Here is a 19,441-nt window from a genome sequence, read left to right as displayed (position 1 = left end):
TTTCATGCATCGGCATGGCTCTGTGGTAGAATACTCGACTTCCACGAAGAGGGCCTGGGTTGAAATCTCACCCGATCCTGGATAATTTTTTCTCGTTGTGCACTGCACGACAGCAGTTGCGGACACAGGCGGACAAGTATACGCCACCAAAATCGGCTGTTTTTGTGATCGTGTAACAGCCTTCGCTGTAATATAGCCACACCGGATAGCTTTCACCTTCGAGTCGTCATGCATAAGGGACCCAGTGAATTTTTAACGCGACAGCTTTAAAGCCCACCTAGCAGAAAGCGTCGACAACGACGCTGCCGCCGCTGTCGGCGTCGGCGGCGCTGCCCGTGAGCGAAAAATCCCTGAGGATGCAAACAAAAAATAATTTAAAAAATCGGCAGATCCCACGCCTTGTGAAAATCGGTTTCATGCGAAGCAGCCAGCCAGTAGTTGTCTAGGCTGAATATTTTTTTTTGGCTTTGAGCCAAACGTTAGGAGGTAGATCGACGTGTTTTTTGTAAGTGTAATAGTTGTGTGCACACCGTGTGTTTGCCAAGAATGTCGACTACACTGGCGTTTAAAGGGCAACTTACGGTCGAACGTAACGTCAGAACTCACGTTAGAGCACAGACGTCAGTATTATGGAAACGAAGTCCACTTTACGGTGCGATGATGTGAATATCATACGTAACTTTCGTTAGCGTGTTCCGCCGGGGTTGAGCAACGGTTGAATAGAGCTTGCTGATTCATAGCAATACAAATGTAATGTTTATTAGACTGTTATGAAATCGGAGTCAACACTGGAACCACCATTGACGTTAGCCTGACGTGATGCCTTTATGGTAGGAGTAAATGTGTAATGTTTATTGCTTTGTTATAGAATTAGATAGTCAGCGCTGCAGCCACAATTGACGTTGCACTAACTTTGCGCCTGCATGAGCTCTTTTTCCAAAGCAGTTTCAAGGCCTGGCGTGGCTCTGCGGTAGAATACCTGACTGCCACGCAGAATGCTTGGGTTGGATTCCTGCTCGGATGCTGTTCTTTATTCTTTCCATTCGTCGGGTCAATGCTTCCGATGTCGGTTTTTCTTAACGCTCTCGCACTTAAATTAACCAGTGCCTGTTCTCCCCGTTCCTGGGTAGATATACCTGTGGCGCATACCCGCACACCGCGGCCCGTGGTATGCGGTTATGCGCCCCACGTGTCTGGAGGAAAGGGTTTTACGACGTACGCGACGGGATTTTCACGTTATTCATGGCGTGACCCGACAGTCATATTCGTCAGATACTCTTACCCTCCCACGCCAATTTTGGTCTACACCAAGTTAAGGAAGTGATCACGAGAGCACCCAGACGTAGGCGGCTAGATAAGTAAATGGATATGTAGATAGAAACGCTCAAAGCGCCTTACGTTCGCTAAGAAATGCTTCACATTAAAAAAAAAGAAAAACACTTGGAGGAGGCTTGAGGTTCGCCTCCAAGAGGAGAACGCGATAGCGTAATCGGGTCTCGTTCCCGTCGCCTTCTCAATAGCTAGCCTCGCTTCGCTTCCCTGTGAACACCGTACCGAAAGGAAAGTAACATTTGCGCGCATAACATTGGCCGTTTCAAACTATCCTATAGAATGCATACTGCAAGTACAGTTGCCAAGTGCTCACTACGCCATAATTTTTCCTCTTGCGAATTGGAGAAATATCCACTACGCGTCTGTATAGGCAACACGCGCAACCTCGGCGCTGGGCACTTCATTGATGCTGCAGCTGCTGATTAATTATGCTAAGCGCATTGTAATGTATGGGCCCTTAAACCGCGCAATCGTGGCGCAATTCATTTTTTTTTTGACGTCTGGGGCCATTCTACGCTCCCGTCACGCAATATTACATGCGTTAAGGATACAGTTCGCACTACGTGACATGCGTAGGGTTTCTTTTCGGAAGAATTTTAAACATTGGTGTGGCACTGTGGTAGAACGCCTGCTTGCCACGCTGATAAGAACTGGGTTCGATTCCCACTCGAACAAAAAACACCTTTATAATTTATTTACTTGCATCTAGCTCGATTTTCCACTCACAACCAACTACGGCGCCGCCGACGCCGACATCGGAATTTCTGCGAAACGAGCCCTTTAACGCTATCGCTTTAAAATCAGGGGTTCGGGCCGGAACCAAACCCACGCATTCTGAGTGGCAGTCAAGTGTTCTACCGTATATTTTGCAGTTGTGCTACCACAGAGCCACCGTATACTTGAAACTGCTTTGGAAAAAGCCCTGTACAGCAGTATAGAGGCGTCATATGTCGGGCGGGGAGTGACACAAGCAATATTTCGTGGCAAGAGCGTAGCATCGCACCTGACGTCACACAACCTGAACTACTCAACGAGTAAGTTGTTCAAAGGTCCACAGATTGCAAAGCGCTAAGCCATAATTAATAATAATAATCAGCCACAGCATCAACAAAGTGTGCAGTTGCATAGATGTGCGAAATCTTTTACGGACGCGAAGCGGGTACGTCGCCACTTCTCAAAGTCATGAATTATGACGTAGCCTAGTGGGCTCTTCGTAAGTGCACTTTCATTAGGCTCCCAAGGAGAGTTTAGAGCGGTCACTGTCACGCCCACAGACGTTCCTTTCCTCGCGCCACGGTTGAGGCGTCCGCCGAGAAGCTAAGCGTGGCAAGCGAATGAGCAGGCGACGCGAACGGGGTCGGGTCGCGCTAGCGCGTTCTATTCTTGAAGGAGACGCCTTCAAGCATAGAGTTTCTTACCTTCAAGGGTGGAAGCGTCCTCCAAGTATTTTTTTTTATAGGCGAAGGCCTTAGATGCCTCACCAAACGCGAAAAGAGACCGTCGGCGTCACCACGAGGGATGCAAGAAATCGTCATCACGCGATGATATCATCATGACGGCACAGCTAGGTCGACAAAATTTGTGGCGTCATGATGAAGACGTCACTATGACGCCACAAAACGTGACACCACATGATGACGTCATCACGTGACATTGTCGCCTTGTCAAAAGTGGGCCGATTCCGGCGGCACTGCAAAAGCACGTGAGGTGCGAAAGCTTCTAATGCCTCCGATCTCTGAGGCAGTGCAAAACCACGTTGGTTGCACAAAGCTTTTTTTTTGTGGGGGGGGGGGGGGGGGGATCAATACTTATAACAAGCGTGCATAACTTATTAGGCCATATCCAACTGCCCTAACTAGGGAGGTCGAGATGCGCGAATAATGTTTGGCCCAAAAAGAAAACGTTACAAACTAACTACTTCAGTCTCATTCATAAATATATAAAGTAAACAAATACTCTTTCGCAACTTGTATCCCTGATAAAACTTCAGTGCTTTTGCACGCGTATCCACTTTTCCACTTCTTGAGACTCGCTGAATGACTAGCCCTGCGAACGATAAATCGCATATCGAAGTTGAGCTGAGTACACCGAAATTAAATGGAAAACGAAGGTCATTCCGTGTGCGTTGCGACGGCAGTTGCGAGTGCAGTGCAACGAAGATAGCTTGCCTCTAATCTCTTCCCTTTAAGGGTACCGTAACGAAAGGGAGAGACCGCGTGAGATACGTTGTTTGCCGCTGCCTAATTACCCGCATACAGATGCAGCACGCTCCGGTGCTGATCGAAGGAAAGGGTCCAAATTAAGCCTTCAGCCGTTTAACGCCCGACCAAGGGAACGGCGTCTGCGCCTATCTCCAAGACACGGTTGAGCTGTCGATGACCGTGAGGCTACGTTGCTGCTCTGCAGCTGATATCGGCCGACCGAAAGGCAAACGCGAGCACACCCTTCTGGTGCAACTTAGGTCGCGCATTATAGCCGCTAAGGTCTATATAAGAGAGCTAGCTGTATTAGTGGCCAGTGCATTCTCTGTTCGAGGAAGGACGGTCTAAGAATTCTGCAGACAAAAAAGGTGGGTGCGAACCGGTTTCAGAGTTGAGCCAATGCCGACGTTCAATCAAATGGGGCCGAATAGACGGACCAGCCGACTTTATTAGTTCTCCCAACTTTTTGTTTCGTCAAACGAAGCGATTAGTACTTTCATACGAAACGACCAGTACTTTTATGCTCAACAGAGAATGAACACAGCAGTAAAAAAAAAAATACCAGTCCGGACTTGCGTAGACAGAGGTCAATGATTAAGGCGTATCATCGTCGGGAATACCTTGATACTGTGGGTCACTTTGGGCTTCATAGAATATAGCGTTTGACAATACTCTCCAAACCAGAACGGTATGGGCTATACAGTTGTTGCTTATGAACGCACTATTGCGTTTTTTGATCAACGGGCTCGTGTTATCGCCTTCCAAGAGGCAATTTCCTTGTGCGCGCATGACAATTACGCATTATATTCTACGAGATACTCTCATGCGCGCATCAATGGTGACAGTAATTTACTGCAAACCATAACCTGACTACATATGTTCGCTGCCGATAACCTTTTTGATTCCATCCAGTATATAATTATCACGAAAAAGAAAGGCATCCAAGGTGACAGAAATGTGCTAGACTATCGAAGCTGCATTGAAATCCCACCTAGTAAATTCATTTAATTATGATTCCATTGAAGTCCTTCGTTCAGATTAGGTCGAGTCTTAATTCTTTTGATGCATGTAGTCGTTTGCACTACTTTTGTTCCCTACATTAGCGCTTATGTATTTTTTAATTTATTCGTTTGTACGGCATAATATTTTATTGTTGCACATTGCTGTCCAGTCCAAGGCTGTTCATACTTGTTTCTGAAGTAGCGTATTCGATTGCTTGTTCCATTTCTGTTGTAACTGCTGCAGAAGGTCTCAGTCGTATCCGATTTTGGGAGCGTCCTCCGTGCATTTCCTCGTATGTTTATTATTCTGTTAGACGTTAAATTAAGTTACTTGACACGAAACTAATTACAGCGGATATTACTTAACGATGATCTTCACATTCAATACGCACAACATCGTAGTTGATGAAGTCTTATTGAAAGTATTTATCTGCGCTCACGTCCGAGCGAACGGAGACTTCAATAGGAAGTCAGGCTGGTGATCTTACAATGAATATTTCCTTACTTGACTTTTTTTCCGACGAGCTCTGTCTCGTCAAGCTCTTTCTGCTTTTCCTTCACAGATGTATGAACTGCAAAACGTTACTCTGCGGTTCGTGGGCCTAACAGTGAGTACACTTGTCACGGTATTTTATTATGCAGTTAAAAATAATAAATTTTAGAAGCAGTTGGCTAGCATAGTCATGACAAAAGCGCACGTGAAACGCGGAGATGCATGCTCGGTCGCCAACACCACGAGGATGAAAGAACGCCCTAAACGAATCTCTCCGTAGTTTCGTAACGTATACATATAGCATATACAGAATAAAATGTGAGTACTGGAAATGTTTTCGTGGTTGTAGTTTGGGGCAGAGCTAGAAACTCGGTTTATCTTTTATCACGAATGTGCATCGATTAACATTGCTGATCTATCATTTTCGAGATGAGACCCATGCTGGGAGTGTCGGTGGTCAACGGTACAGTAACCTTCGATGGCCTAGCCTGGTACATCATCCAGTGTCTGCAGCAGTCACTGCGATTCAAGTAAGCGTTCACGATCCGGATAACAGCGATCGCCTATAAGCCTCATGCTATGGAAAAAATTGCACTAGAAATTGCACACTCGCCGTGATTCGCAACAATTATTTTCATTTTCTAGTCTCTTTCTTGCTATCGCCATCGGCATGCACTAAACGCTGTACAAAACGATAACTTTTCATCGCCCGAAAGGGTGAAAACGCAAAAGGAAGGGTGAAGAATGAATATCGCACGCAAATAATATTTCAGCCACTAAGAAGCTAATTATTAATAAATAAAATGACTGTCGAGGAGCAAGCACAAATAAATAACTATCTCAACCGATAGCTTATAGACTAATATGGTCAGTCTAATAAAATACATGAATCATACAGGCTCCGCAAAAATTAGTAATAATAAATATCAAATAAAAACGTCTACTTATAATGACGTCGCTGCATTAGAATGCAAATTACGAATACTTTGAGGAATCTAAAAAAAAAGAATACTTGGTGGAATTCGCGAAGCTCTTAGTAAGCACTCCTATAGCATTCACTGATTTGTTGACATGAACTCAACCCTATCTATTTACTTTTCCCACGCTCGATTTATCTCATCACCATTTTCCTCCTCCTCCTTCCCCCACTGCAGGGTAACAAACCGAAGCCAGTCTTGAATGAATGATGAATCCGTACCAACTAGCTCAAGTTTCAATTCTCATCCAGTCTTCTAATTAACCTTCATGCCTTTTTCACCTCATCTTCCTCAATCTTTCTCTGATTGGTGGCATGAGCGGCTAACATTTTTTCTCGTTTATTTACTATGAAACGCAAGGTACATGAGTGATAGTTACAAACACATTCGTTTCGAGCAGTTAGTTTAAGAGTAAATGGTAATAATGTACATACATACTGTTTTATATCGGAAACGTGAATACACACGAACACGTTTCAGCGTAAGAATTGTTTTATGAATATAAGCCTTTTTTACCGGTCTTGATTATGCAAAACAATATTTCGGAGCTAAACTGGAAGTTTCTAGCTACTTTAATTTCTAGCAGAAGCTTATTACGAATATTTGCTCCTTTAACGTAATCGTTCTACCGAGACACTGTAGCACGTGGAATATCTCGCAGAACTATGGCTGGAAAAATAAAAGGCAGGTTAACATCAACACTTCCTGCTAATACACATCTGCTTTTGAAATGGACGCACGGTGGTAAATTAGGCACCGTGTAGGCCAAAGTGAATTTGCAACTTCTCGTGGTTTCCGATGCACTGCCTGCAACGCATGACAGGACACAGCTACAAACGACTGACGAACAGATCTGGTCCAGCCGACGTGCCACTGGAGAGTGGGGAGGTCCACTTGGAATGCTGGAACGAAACGTGAGTATCTGACTACACATATTCTTCTTAATCTTAAAGGAACACTGTGAGGCAGCAGTAAATTATCTTATATCAGTAAATAATTCACTTGAATCTCTGTTAATCCATTCGGTGCGTGATAAAAGGGGTGGCTATGAATGTGCATAAATTGGACACAGACTTGCTTTACCTTAAAATTTCGCGGCAACGTGAACGCCAGTACGCCATCACGATTTTCAAATTATGCAGCTTCGAAGGACATGCTCAGCACACACAGAGAGGGGGGGGGGGGTGTTCAGTTGGCACGTGCAGTGAGGGTAGCGTAGCTTTACGCAGGATAGTGATGCTAGTTAAATACTAAAGTGCCGAGGTGGCAGGGGGGGGGGGCGAAGCATCAACCTGCAATTAGGCATAGTCCAACAGCAATTCACATTCTTACACGCTTCAGCAAAATGCGAATCATCACGAGGGTCATGTGGGAGGATCGGTCCCTGCTGCAAAAAAGCACTCCAGGTTTCCTAGTGAACGGTCGCCTCCTTCCACTCCTCATCATCTCCTTTCGCTTTCGCATGTGCTAGCATCGGCGGAATTCAGAATGCTTGGCCCTACGCCTCTATCACAGATGCAAGCCGCCGCTGTATAGTCCCTCAAGGGAGCCTGGATGGTTTCGTCTTGGGGCACTCAAGCTAAATGCAATTGCTCGCAGGAGTCCGACATCACGGCGCACCCAGTAATACCGACGGCTGACCGCCTCACGGTGGGCACACCGCTACCATCATACGTGTACTCCAACCCGCGATACTTCGCCGGCACGCCCAACGCCTATATCACCAGCGTGTTCGGATACCTGATGAGCTTTGACTTGGAGGTGAGTGTGCGCTGCGCGTGCACAACGCTGCTACGGCTTGCCTGCGCGCACACGACTTCCTAAGGCGAAAGCCTTAGGTGCCTCATCAAACACGAAAATCGACATTTGGCGTCGGCGTCCCGCGGCGTCGGGGACAACACGAATGACGCAAAAAAATCATCGCACAGTGACGTCACCATGACGTCACTGATATCCAAGACTTGTGACGTCATCATGACATTATCATGACGTCACGTGGCGTAACGTTACATGATGACTTCAGCACATGACATCGTAGCTTGGTCAAAGGCAGGTCGATCACGGAGGCAGTACAAAACCAGGTGAGGTGACTCCGATCCTGGAGGCAGTGCAAAAGCTACGTTAGGTACAGAAAGAATTTGGAGGGTGGCGAGGCAGGATCAGTGCATCGACTGAGAAGAAAAAGATGACTTTCGGCTTCGAGCCGTCTCACTTGAATGCATACCATAACTTCTGTGGTCGTATAAATATATTCGATATATATTTGGTTGGTATAAGGGACACTGTGAGTGTTTGCGCGCTGACATCGGTAACGATATGAGGAAGTGACGATATTGAAGCACATATGAAGCTGTAATATTCAACACGCGTCATGCACGATGTCACATGAGTCTGATAAGAGTTTGAATAACACATGTAATAAGTATATAAATAGTCTGCAATCATAAATATAAGCCAGCATAGACAGTGAGAACCAAGAAAAGCATGGAATATTGCACGAGCACGATGATCAAGAAAGAAAATCAGAGTGGACGAAAACAGAAGTGACCGCCGGTGAAAAATGGGCCCATGTCTTCATCCATTTTCATTTTCTTCGTTATCAATTTCTTTTCTGAGTCAAGTAAAAGTTAAGTAATTTTCCCATAACTTCTTTGGTCGTCAGTGTCAAGTGGCTTCATCATGATTGTGATTAACATAGATCGAGCCCCTCGGCGCCCCTTCTAAGTCATGGCATTACGTCATGACGTAGCATCCCAAGATTTATTGGTCAGTCCTGACACCTGCGGTGCATCCGTCGCCATGGCTTTCAATTGTGGTGTTGGCTGTCACTCGCAGAGCTAATTCCATCACACGTAATTACGCCAGAGATGTTGCGGAAACAGCTCCGCGGTCGCTCAGGACTAAGAGCATCTCACGCGAAATCCGAAGACGTGGGTTCGTCTCCCACCGGCGACCATTTGTTGTCAGAGAAGTTATTCGCACCTAAAAAAAGAATGGTGCGTAGATGTTTTCGCCGACAGTATAACTATCTATATCTATATATCTATGTCTATATTGAGATCTTTTTGTTTGTACTCTTACCTAGTCCAATGCCCTTGGCCTTGAGGGTCTGGTAGCCGGCGGACCTTGAGGTCCACCACATGGTGCCGAAACCCAGCGGGATCTTCCGAACGACGCCTCATCGATTCAAGGTGTCGCGTTGCGACCCCTGAGCCGTTGGCGAAGAGTTCCCGGCTGCCGTCTGACCCATGGAACGGCTTCTCCGACGACGCAAGTGCCTGCGCTCGCAATTGGATGGCATCGTCCAAGAAGCGGAAGGCCTTCTACGAGAACAAGAGCTGTCATCGTCACAGGTCAGCGTTTCGATTGAACGAATCAACGCGATCTACGCACAGATAACGAAGATAGATGAAAGCCTAATAGACGAGACGCCTGACGAGCTGATCGAGGCAGAGATGATAGACGCGAACAATTATGGGGACAAGATTGTCACATTGACGGCAAAGCTTCGCTTTGCGATTCTGGACAATCAGGCGTCTCAAGCCTCGCGCCCGACGACGAGCCAAGCCTTGACGACGACGAGCCAAGCTTCCGTCAGTTTCAGGTCGAGACTGCCGCAACTAGAGCTCCAGAAATTTGACGGCAACTGACAAAAATGGCATCGATTTTGGATGCAGTTCTCGACGGCAGTGCACAACAACGACGACCTTAGCGCTGCCGAGAAATTCAACTACTTGAGCACGCTTGTCACTGGAACTGCCGCTGCAGCCATTTCCGGACTCCAGGTAACGGGAGAGTGCTATGAAGACGCAATAGATATCCTCAAGAAACGCTTCGGGGACGAGAGGATTATCGTTCAGGAACACCTCCGAAGCCTCTTGGATATCAGGCCAGTCTTGTCTTCTAGCACCACCGAACTTCGAGACCTCTACGACGAAGTACAAGTACACGTGAGGAGTCTCAAAGCGCTTGGAACAAGCCCCAATACATACTGCTCCATGCTACGGGAGATTCTCTTGCGAGTCATACCATCCGACTTGGTGCTCAAGTATCATGAACTTCACAAGCCGACGACAACCGCGGTATCAACGATGCAAGCGCAAAGGGACCCACAGGACAGAACGACCGAAATCGAGAGAGAGCTGCAAGATCTTCTGGACTTCCTCGAACATCAGCTTCATTGCAGAGAAACTCTGGCGGTGTGTGCGTCTCCAAGAAGACCTTACATCCCTAAACCAACTCGAGAGATGCCGCGACGAGTTGGGCATCGTACTATGTCGTCAGCAGCGTCTCTGCAAAGTGTGCTGGGAAAGCCTGATCCATGTCTATTTTGTAAGTCGACGAAGCATCGTGCCGAAGTCTGCGACGATGAAACGAATTTGGCAGTCAGGAAGCAGATTCTCACCAAGGCAGGGCGATGCTTTCGTTGTCTCAAGCAAGGTCACCTGGCACGAGGCTGCAGGGGAAGACAAAAATGCGACAGATGCTCTCGACGACATGTAACATCCATGTGTGACCCGGACTTCCGGAAGAAGGCAAACGAGGCTTCTGCGACAGCGGTCAACCTCCTCTCGGAGCGAGAGAGCCCTGTTATATTATTGCAGTCCTTGACAGCCAAGATAGCAGGCACGATGTCTTCGAGGTACTACAGGGTACTCTTCGACGGAGGGAGTCAGCGGAGCTTCATCACCATCGAAGCATCTCGCCAACTTGGTTGCCAGCTTTTGCAAGAAGAAACGGTGACAGTTGGAGGTTTCGGAGGTCACAAGACGCAAAAAACAATGAGAAGAGTCCGTGGGAGCATTTTCGAAGAAGCCACGAAGGAACCGATTGTAATCGACGCTTTAGAGGTAGATGAGATCTGTAGCGAGCACATTCCAATTCCAGGCGAAGAAGTCACAAAGAAGATGGAGGAAACTGGGTTGGACACGCGAGCCCTTTGTCTAAAAGGAGAAAACGAAAACTCCATTTCCTTACTCGTAGGGTCCGACTACTACTGGCGTTTCGTAACCGGTGACGTGGGAAGCGTGTGCAACAGATGGAAAGATCTAAAAGCTGTGCAGACTAAACTAGGATGGACTGTGCAAGGGCCAATTCCTTTCCCAAGCAACAGCACTCACTGTTCCACAGTCATTGTACTTCGGACATGCACAGAAGAGGACTGTGCGTCTGACGCTCTCACAGATATTCGGGATCCGGAAAGTTTACTTGGTGGAGCTGATGAAGAAACTGCGTTGGGCAACGAAATGAGGCTACTACAGTTGACTAGAAATCAGACGAAAGAGGACGGCCGCTATAAATTTCGACGCCTTAGAAGTTTGATGCGAAGGTTTGACAACGACCGCTGTCACTTGGAAAATAAGAACAAGATCATTCGTATGTACCTGGATGAAGGACCAGCTGACAGATTCCACACCTACAGGACACATCGACCATTGAACAAGAAAGACCTTCGTCGGGAACCGGGTGGCCAAAATCCACAAGCCAACGGAGCCTTCGTGCGGCGCTTCTACCGAGGCGAAGAAAATCCGACAGACTTACAGACAAGAGAGATATCAGCAGAGAATCTACAGCAGAGAAGACTGTGGTGGCATGAACCAAAATGGATGTGGGGTTCGTCAAGGTGGCCGGAAGACGTTGGTCATGACGTACGAGTAGGACAACCAAAATGCGCCGCCACGACGTTTTCTCATGCTGTCAGCACGAAAACACCATTGAAACGAATAATTGACGCGGAGTGGTTCAGTTATTGTATGGATGTTCTACGATTCACCTCGTGCTTAATGAGATCCAAGAGAAAGCTGACAAGAGAGCCGACTTCATCAAAGGGGCTTTTGACTGAACTTCAAGAGACTGAATGCTACCCGACACATCTCAGACTAAGGCCACCTCGTCGACAACCTGACGTGCCTTCAAGAAAGAAGGCCTATTCATATGATGACCCAGGTTAAGTTCATCTCGACAAGGGCAGAAAAGTGTGTGTAAAAGGCGTGCTCCTGTTTTATTCGTCTGCCGGGCTCTACCCACTGGAAGTCGAGTGACGCCATCTGTTGAGCGCGGGAAGATGTTGTAACTTCGTCTTCACCAACCTAGCAGACGAAACGTTTTATCATCATCGTGATTGCTCCTCACGAGCTGCCGCTCGCTGGAGGGCACGAAGCCATCTTTTCTTTTTTTTCATGTTCCATTAAAGTGTTCGTTCGGACGTGCCGTCTATTTTAAATGCGAAGCATTTCTTAGCGAACTTCTGCGACTTTGACCGTATCTATCTATCTATCTATCTATCTATCTATCTATCTATCTATCTATCTATCTATCTATCTATCTATCTATCTATCTATCTATCTATCTATCTATCTATCTATCTATCTATCTATCTATCTATCTATCTATCTATCTATCTATCTATCTAGCCGCCTACGACTTTGTGCTCTCCTGGTCGCTTGGTTAATCGAATGTGCACCAAAATTGGTATGGCGTAACATGACTATATGACGAACATAAATGACAAGTCATAACATGAAAATCATGTACAGCCTGATTTACATGCTACGCTCATGGTGCGCTGGCGGCCGTTTCGCTAGCTTGATATACACCAAAATTGGTATCTTGTGACGTGACCTTGTGACGAACATAAATAACACGAGTTATCATGAAAATCATGACACGCATGTCATGTACAGCATGACTTACGTACCACGCTCATGGTGCGCTGGCGGCCGTTTCGCTAGCTTTATATACACCAAAACTGGTATCTTGCGACGTGACCTTGTGACGAACATAAATAACACGAGTTATCATGAAAATCATGACACGCATGTCATGTACAGCATGACTTACGTGCCACGCTCATGGGGCGCTGGTGGCCGTTTCGCTAGCTAGATCTACCCCGGAATTGGTCTTGCGCGACGTGACTGTGTGACGAACATAAATAACATGAGTTAACATGAAATTCGTGACACACGTGTCATGTACAGCATGACTTACGTGCCACGCTCATGGTGCGCTGGCGGCCGTTTCGCTAGCTTTATATACACCAAAATTGGTATCTTGCGACGTGACCGTGCGACGAACATAAATAACACGAGTTATCATGAAAATCATGACACGCATGTCATGTACAGCGTGACTTACGTGCCATGCTCATGGGGCGCTGGCGGCCGTTTCGCTAGATTGATATGCACCGAAATTGGTATCCTGCGACGTGACTGTGTGACGAACATAAATAACACGAGTTAACATGAAAGTCATGACACACATGTCATGTACAGCATGACTTACGTGCCACGCTCATGGTGCGCTGGCGGCCGTTTCTCTAGGTTGATCGACCCCCAAGTTGGTATTGCGCGACGTTATTGTGTGACGAACATAAATAATAGGAGTTAACATGAAAACCATGACACGCATTTTCCTCAATGACATACAAGACGATGTATGCAGCTCTTTGCTGGCTGCTTCGCATTACATCGATTCCCACAATGCGTGGGATCTGCCGGCTTTTTTTCTAAACGACAGTCTGGTAGCCGGCGGACCTTGAGGTCCACCACAGAGGGTAAACAAATGAAACGCTCACTAGTAGGCTGTGGGAGCCGGACTCACCGCATATCCGCATTACACGCGTATTGCACAGGCACGTGGCTGCTCCCTTGTGCACTTTTTTCGGTATTTATTGCGATGTACAGGATTTAGCTCTGCGGAGTGTTCTCAAGTCTTCCCCTAGTCATCTCTGTGGCTTCACTATCTTTGTCTGTGAGTTAAATAAAAATGCTCAGGTTAATTATAGCTTAAGAAGATTAGCACTACACAAATGCGTGCCTAAATGTTCTAATGACACCACTTCCTAATACCATATGTTTTACTCGTAAGTTCGATCAATGCTCTAGTTCTCTCCGCCACCGCTGTTTCGCACCGAGGAATATAGCTAAACTTGCTTGGTGACCAAACGGTTGTCCCTGCAGGTCTGGCTGGGACTGCTGCTGTGCTGGCCCCTGGTGAGCGCTTTCATCTCCCTAATCGAAGCGGCACGGTCTCCAGTGCGGTTCAAGGACACCATCACCGACAACCTCTTCGACATCCTCGGCATCATGATGTTCGAAGGCGAGCGTTCTTTCTTCGCGCTGTTTATCTGTGCATAATGTCACTTGAGTTTTTAATTGGGTAGTTGTATCCTGGTATGACTCGTAGGGTGTGTCCGGCTTTAATCTATGTAAATAGCCGGTTACGATGAATCTCATGGCACCCTTCCAATATCTTAGCAACCAACGTTGCTTACATAGATGCCAATTAATCTGAGAAAACTGCTTGAACCTATATATATTTTTTGTATTACATATCGTCGTACGTGAGACCTGTCGTAGTGCATATATTGGAAGTTGCATTCAATCATTTTCAGAGCTGCCTCGCGACTGTTTACGTAAAATATCATTTCCGAGCATGAATTAAAATGCACGCGACACCACACATGTAGAAGAATTATAGGCATATTATTTTTACCCGCATTAGAGAAAATGAACACTATATACGGATCTCGACCGTTCTGTCGTTCCACGGCATGACATTGAAATTATGGATGGGACATGAAGAGGCTGCCCTACCAAACAATCTTTATTAGTCTCAGTGCTTAGAAACAGAAAAAATGCCAGGCCTGCGCGGAAAGCGCAGCACAGTCACAGCGAAAGCTGGAAGAGCGGCATTTCTAGAGCCCGTTGTAAACTCTCTTGGGGCTACTAATACAAGTACACTAGCGAGGTACCCACTACGCCATAAATCACAATATTTGTGAAATTGGAAAGCACCTACAACGCCATTATTCGTCATTGTGCGCAGAAGCGAGGTTCCAGCTACACATATGTAAGGCATTATGTGCACTTTGTTTACGTGACACTGATGACGATGAAGAATTGTGGCTCAGCCCTTTGTAATGGGTTGGAAGCTTTAAACGGCTCACCAGTTACGTAATTCGCATTGTGTGACGCCCGGTCGCTATTTAACTCTCCCACCATGCAATATAACATACATTGACGTGAGAAAGAGAGACAGAGAGAGGGGGGAAGAACTTTATTGAGACCCTGAGGAAATGGATGATGGGCTCATGGGCTTCCTTGGCAACCAATGCAAATGTACTTGCGAGGAACCCACTACACTATAAATCATAATTTCTGTGAAGTAGGGAAGCAGCCACTATGCCAATTTTCGTCATTCAACGGAGAGCCGTGGTACCCGCTAAAAACATGTAAGGCATTATGCGCACTTTGTTGGTGTTGCGCCTGATGACGATGAAGAATTATTGCAGAGCCCCTTGTAGTGGGTTGGAAGCATCCAACAGGCAACTCGTTGCGCAATTCGCATTGTGTGGCGCCTGGTTACAGAACTCGCATTGTGTGGTGCGTGGTTGTTATTTCACTCTTCTACCACACTAAATTACATATGTTAATGTGGTTCCTTCTGGACATGAAGCCTGTATAGCGTCCTTTTGCAAGGCACTTCGAAGCACCGGCATGGCTCTGAGGTACAATACTAGGCTCCCACGCAGAGGGCCCAGGTTCGAACCCCGTTCCATCCTGGAATTTTTTTCTTATTTCGATTTTTTTCTTATTTCGAGCGATAGTGGTTACGGACACCGGCGGCGGCGGCGGACAACTACGCCACCAAAAACGGCCGTTGAAATGATCTCATAACAACTTTCGCTGTAAAAGTGGTTTGGCGTAGCAAATTTAGGAAAAAGTTACCTTGCCCACCTACATGAATACGTTACCTTCAGTACCTAACTGCGACACCTAAAGACAAGATCATTTTTTACAGCGAAAGCTGTTATGAGATCATTTCGCCGGCCGTTTTTGGCGCCGTAGTTGTCCGCCGCCGCCGCCGGTGTGCGTAACCAGTATCGCTCGAAATAAGAAAAAAAAAACGAAATAAGAAAAAAATTCCAGGATGAAACGAGGTTCGAACCTGGGTCCTCTGCGTGGGAGCCCAGTATTCAACCGCTGAGCCATGCCGGTGCTTGAAACTGCTCTGCAAAAAGGTCCTATACAGGCTTCATGTCGGGAAGGAACCACATTAGCATATGCAATATAGCGTGGTAGAAGAGTAAAATAAGCACCAAGTGTCGCACAACGCGAATTCTGTAACCAGGCGTCACACAATGCGAATTGCGCAACGAATAGGTTGTTGAATGCTTCCAACCCATTACAAAGGACTCTGCCATAATTCTTCATCGTCATCAGGCACAGCATCAACAAAGTGCGCATAATGCCTTACATGGGTTTAGCAGGTACCAACGCTCTCCGTATAATGACGAAAAATGGCACAGTGCCTGCTGCCCTAGTTCTCAAAAATTACAATGATTTATAGCGTAGTGGGTTCCTCGCAAGTGCACTTGTATTGGCTGCCAAGGAAGCCCATAAGCGCATGATCCACTTCCTCGGGGTCTCAGTAAAATTACAATGATTTATAGCGTAGTGGGTTCCTCGCAAGTGCACTTGTATTGGTTGTCAAGGAAGCCCATAAGCGCATGATCCATTTCCTCGGGGTCTCAGTAAAGTTCTTCGCCCCCCCCCCCCCCCCCCGTCTCTCTGCCACGTCAACGTATGTTATACAGCATGACGGGAGAGGGAAATAGCGACCGGGCATCACCTAATGCAAATTACATAACTGGTGAGCCGTTTAAAGATTCCTACCCATTACAAAGGTCTGAGCCATAATTCTTCATCGTCATCAGTCGTCGCGTCAACAAAGTGCACATAATGCCTTACAGACGTGTAGCTGGTGCCTCGCTTCTCCCCAGAATGACGAATAATGGCTTAGTAGGTGCTTCCCAACTTCACAAAAATTGTGATTTATGACGTTGTGGGTACCTTTCTAGTGTACTTGTATTGTAGCCCCAAGAGAGCTTAACGGGCTCTAGAAACGCCGCTCTTCCAGCTTTCGCTGTGACTGTGCTGCGGTTTCAGCGCAGGCCTGGCGTTTTTTTTTTTTGCATTTTCGTCCCACATGTCAATTAGTAAGGAGCACATTAAAACGACCAGATATGCTCCTAGGTTATCATTTTGATTCATACAGAATAGGCACGAACATATTCAGCAATACCTTTCAGATGCCCATTTATTTGCTAAAGTGTCCTTGAAAGTAAGCAGCATTCTTACTCGTGCACTCATAAACCTATACGGGCATAAGCGTGCGCAGGGATCTCTATTTAGGAGGTGGGGGCGAGGGAGTCAAAGCTTCACCGCAGCACCCCTTCGCCCTCTCCCCCCTCGTACGTCGAGTCCGAAAGAAAAAGAGCTCTGCAGTGGACGCAAAAATGCAAATGAAGCGATGATGTGTTTCTCACAAAGACATGCAATTGGTCTCCGGATATAAAAGTGTCAAGTAAACAGATCTTTGAATGCAGCATCAGGCGCCCTTGGTCGCCATTATCGTAAAATAAACGAACAAACATGCGTAGCCATAACCCTGCGCATTAAAAAAATGATGTGAAAGACCCGACTTACAGTAAAGACATGAAGCAGGATTGGCGCCCCCTTTAGATCATTAAGGGGGGAGGACGCGCCCCTCCCCCCCCCTCCCTTGCGCACGCCTATAGATACGGGGGCACATCCCTGAGGCCAGGTTCACAATGATAGTGGTTCTTATGTGTACCGGGTTATTGGCTGGCCAGATTGGCTATAATTATATGCCTCGTATCAGGAACGGTCGGAATTGACAAGTACTGCAGATTGGGCGCGTTGGTGCGCTACATGGAGGAAGGAATACTAAGGAGAGGCCCTGACGTCACATTCGTGAAGCCTCCACATCGCAAACACCCGCATCGCCTCCTAGCGAAGGAGCAGCGAAAACATTTTGCGATTTCCGTCGCGACGTTTGCAAGCGCATGCGCGCATCGCGAAACTTTGCAGCCTTCTTTTGTTTGTTTTTCGCCCTGCAAGCGGCGTAGTCGATTCACGCGTGCTGCTCCTACTGTGTGTTCGTAAGGAAAGCTACGCAATGCCCAGCTGTTGCGTATACCCTGTGCAAATCGCGTGCACAGCGGACAGTACCGAGTGTCACTTTCACTACGGCATGGTATTTGCATGCGGAGCTCTCAGATGTGCGCTCTGTTGCTCCTTACTCGTTGTGTCAACTCGGAACACACGTGAAATTTTTGTTTTTGGCGTCTGACGCGCCGTACATACCATGCGCTGAAGGCATCGTACGTTTTAGAGGCTGTGTCGTTCAAACGAAAGGACAATAAACTTTTGTTGTCGTTATCGGACTACGTGATGTATGTATTGTGCGGTGTGCGCTCGCTGCGCGCTTGTGCTGTGTGCGCACTGGAATTACAAACTTTATGTGCACGATCGTGTATACAATTCAGCGGTGTCCTCTTTTCGACGTGAAGTTACGTCAACTATAGGTTGGCGTTGCGCCGAATAGCTACTGTGCTCACTCCATATACACGAGCAAAGAACCGCTAATCGGGCTACAAGAAAGGGAAAAAAAGGCCTAACGCCCAGCAGAACGCATAAGTCACTGCTAGGTGAATTCGAATACGATGAGGCAGGGGCTGAATGTTTTTGATTACGACACGTACCGGTACTTTCTGTACTGTTGCACAAAAACGCTCCACGAAGAACTTCAGCACGCAGCGCTCGGGCCTGCCACGCACGAACAGCCTGGTAAACGTCTGCTTGCAACATTTTACTGCGTGAGAACCGCACAATGCGTGCTAAGTTTACGCCGGGACTACAAATTCGAGCAGAAGCGAACCACCGCGGAGAGCACGCCGCGGGGCGTCTGCTGTTTTGTTTGCCCCATATTGGTTTGTTTGCCCCATAAATCTGACGTCACTTCCGCCACACTTTTCGCAATGCATTGGGATACGATAGGGCCTCTCCTTAGTTTTTCCTTCCTCCATGGGTGCGCTATAATGTCGTCTGTTATTTCCTTCCTTGCTATTTTCTCTTTCCTTCACGCTCAAATTGAGCTGCGCTACAGCAAAACGACGGTCGGAATCTTCTCCCACGAAGAATTCGATAGCTTAAGAGCTCCTTGAGGAAGCGGACAGGAGGTTGATAATCAGTACAGTACTGGTAGAGCTAACACCCTTGACGGGAAACGTGTGACGCGATTCCTCGTCTTTGTGTTGCCTTTTTTTTTGGGTGGCCCTGCGCAGGCACTGTTCGTCCCGTGCGTGACGTCATAGGCCGCGTGGTGTTCTCCGTGTGGTGGCTGTCGGTTCTGGTGCTGATGAACTCGTTTCAAGGAACGATGAAGGCCAGCATGAGCGTCAAGACACCGACGGAACGCCTGGAGACCTTTCACGACGTCGCCGTGAGGCCGCACCTCAAACCGATCATCGTACGAGGAACGACGTTCGAGCACCAGTTCAAGGTGAAGAGAAATACATCTACACAGCCTGGTCAAGAGCACGACCACCCGTTAAATATGTTCGCTCTGTAA

The 19,441-nt window shown here is 47.1% G+C and overlaps 1 protein-coding gene across 1 annotated transcript; it reads left to right on the top strand.

Moving 5' to 3' along the window:
• Positions 1 to 5,456: 5,456 nt before the first annotated feature.
• Positions 5,457 to 19,441, top strand: LOC119381861 (probable glutamate receptor). Its single transcript, XM_037649615.1, has 5 exons — positions 5,457 to 5,557; positions 6,828 to 6,918; positions 7,604 to 7,765; positions 13,963 to 14,101; positions 19,155 to 19,441. Exons 1-5 carry the CDS (start codon positions 5,457 to 5,459, stop codon positions 19,439 to 19,441), a joined length of 780 nt encoding a protein of 259 aa, XP_037505543.1.

Source organism: Rhipicephalus sanguineus, chromosome 2, assembly GCF_013339695.2.
Source record: "Rhipicephalus sanguineus isolate Rsan-2018 chromosome 2, BIME_Rsan_1.4, whole genome shotgun sequence".
Lineage (NCBI taxonomy): Eukaryota > Metazoa > Arthropoda > Arachnida > Ixodida > Ixodidae > Rhipicephalus > Rhipicephalus sanguineus.
The sequence above is the reverse complement of the archived record's forward strand: the minus strand, read 5'-3'. Positions and strand labels throughout refer to the sequence as shown.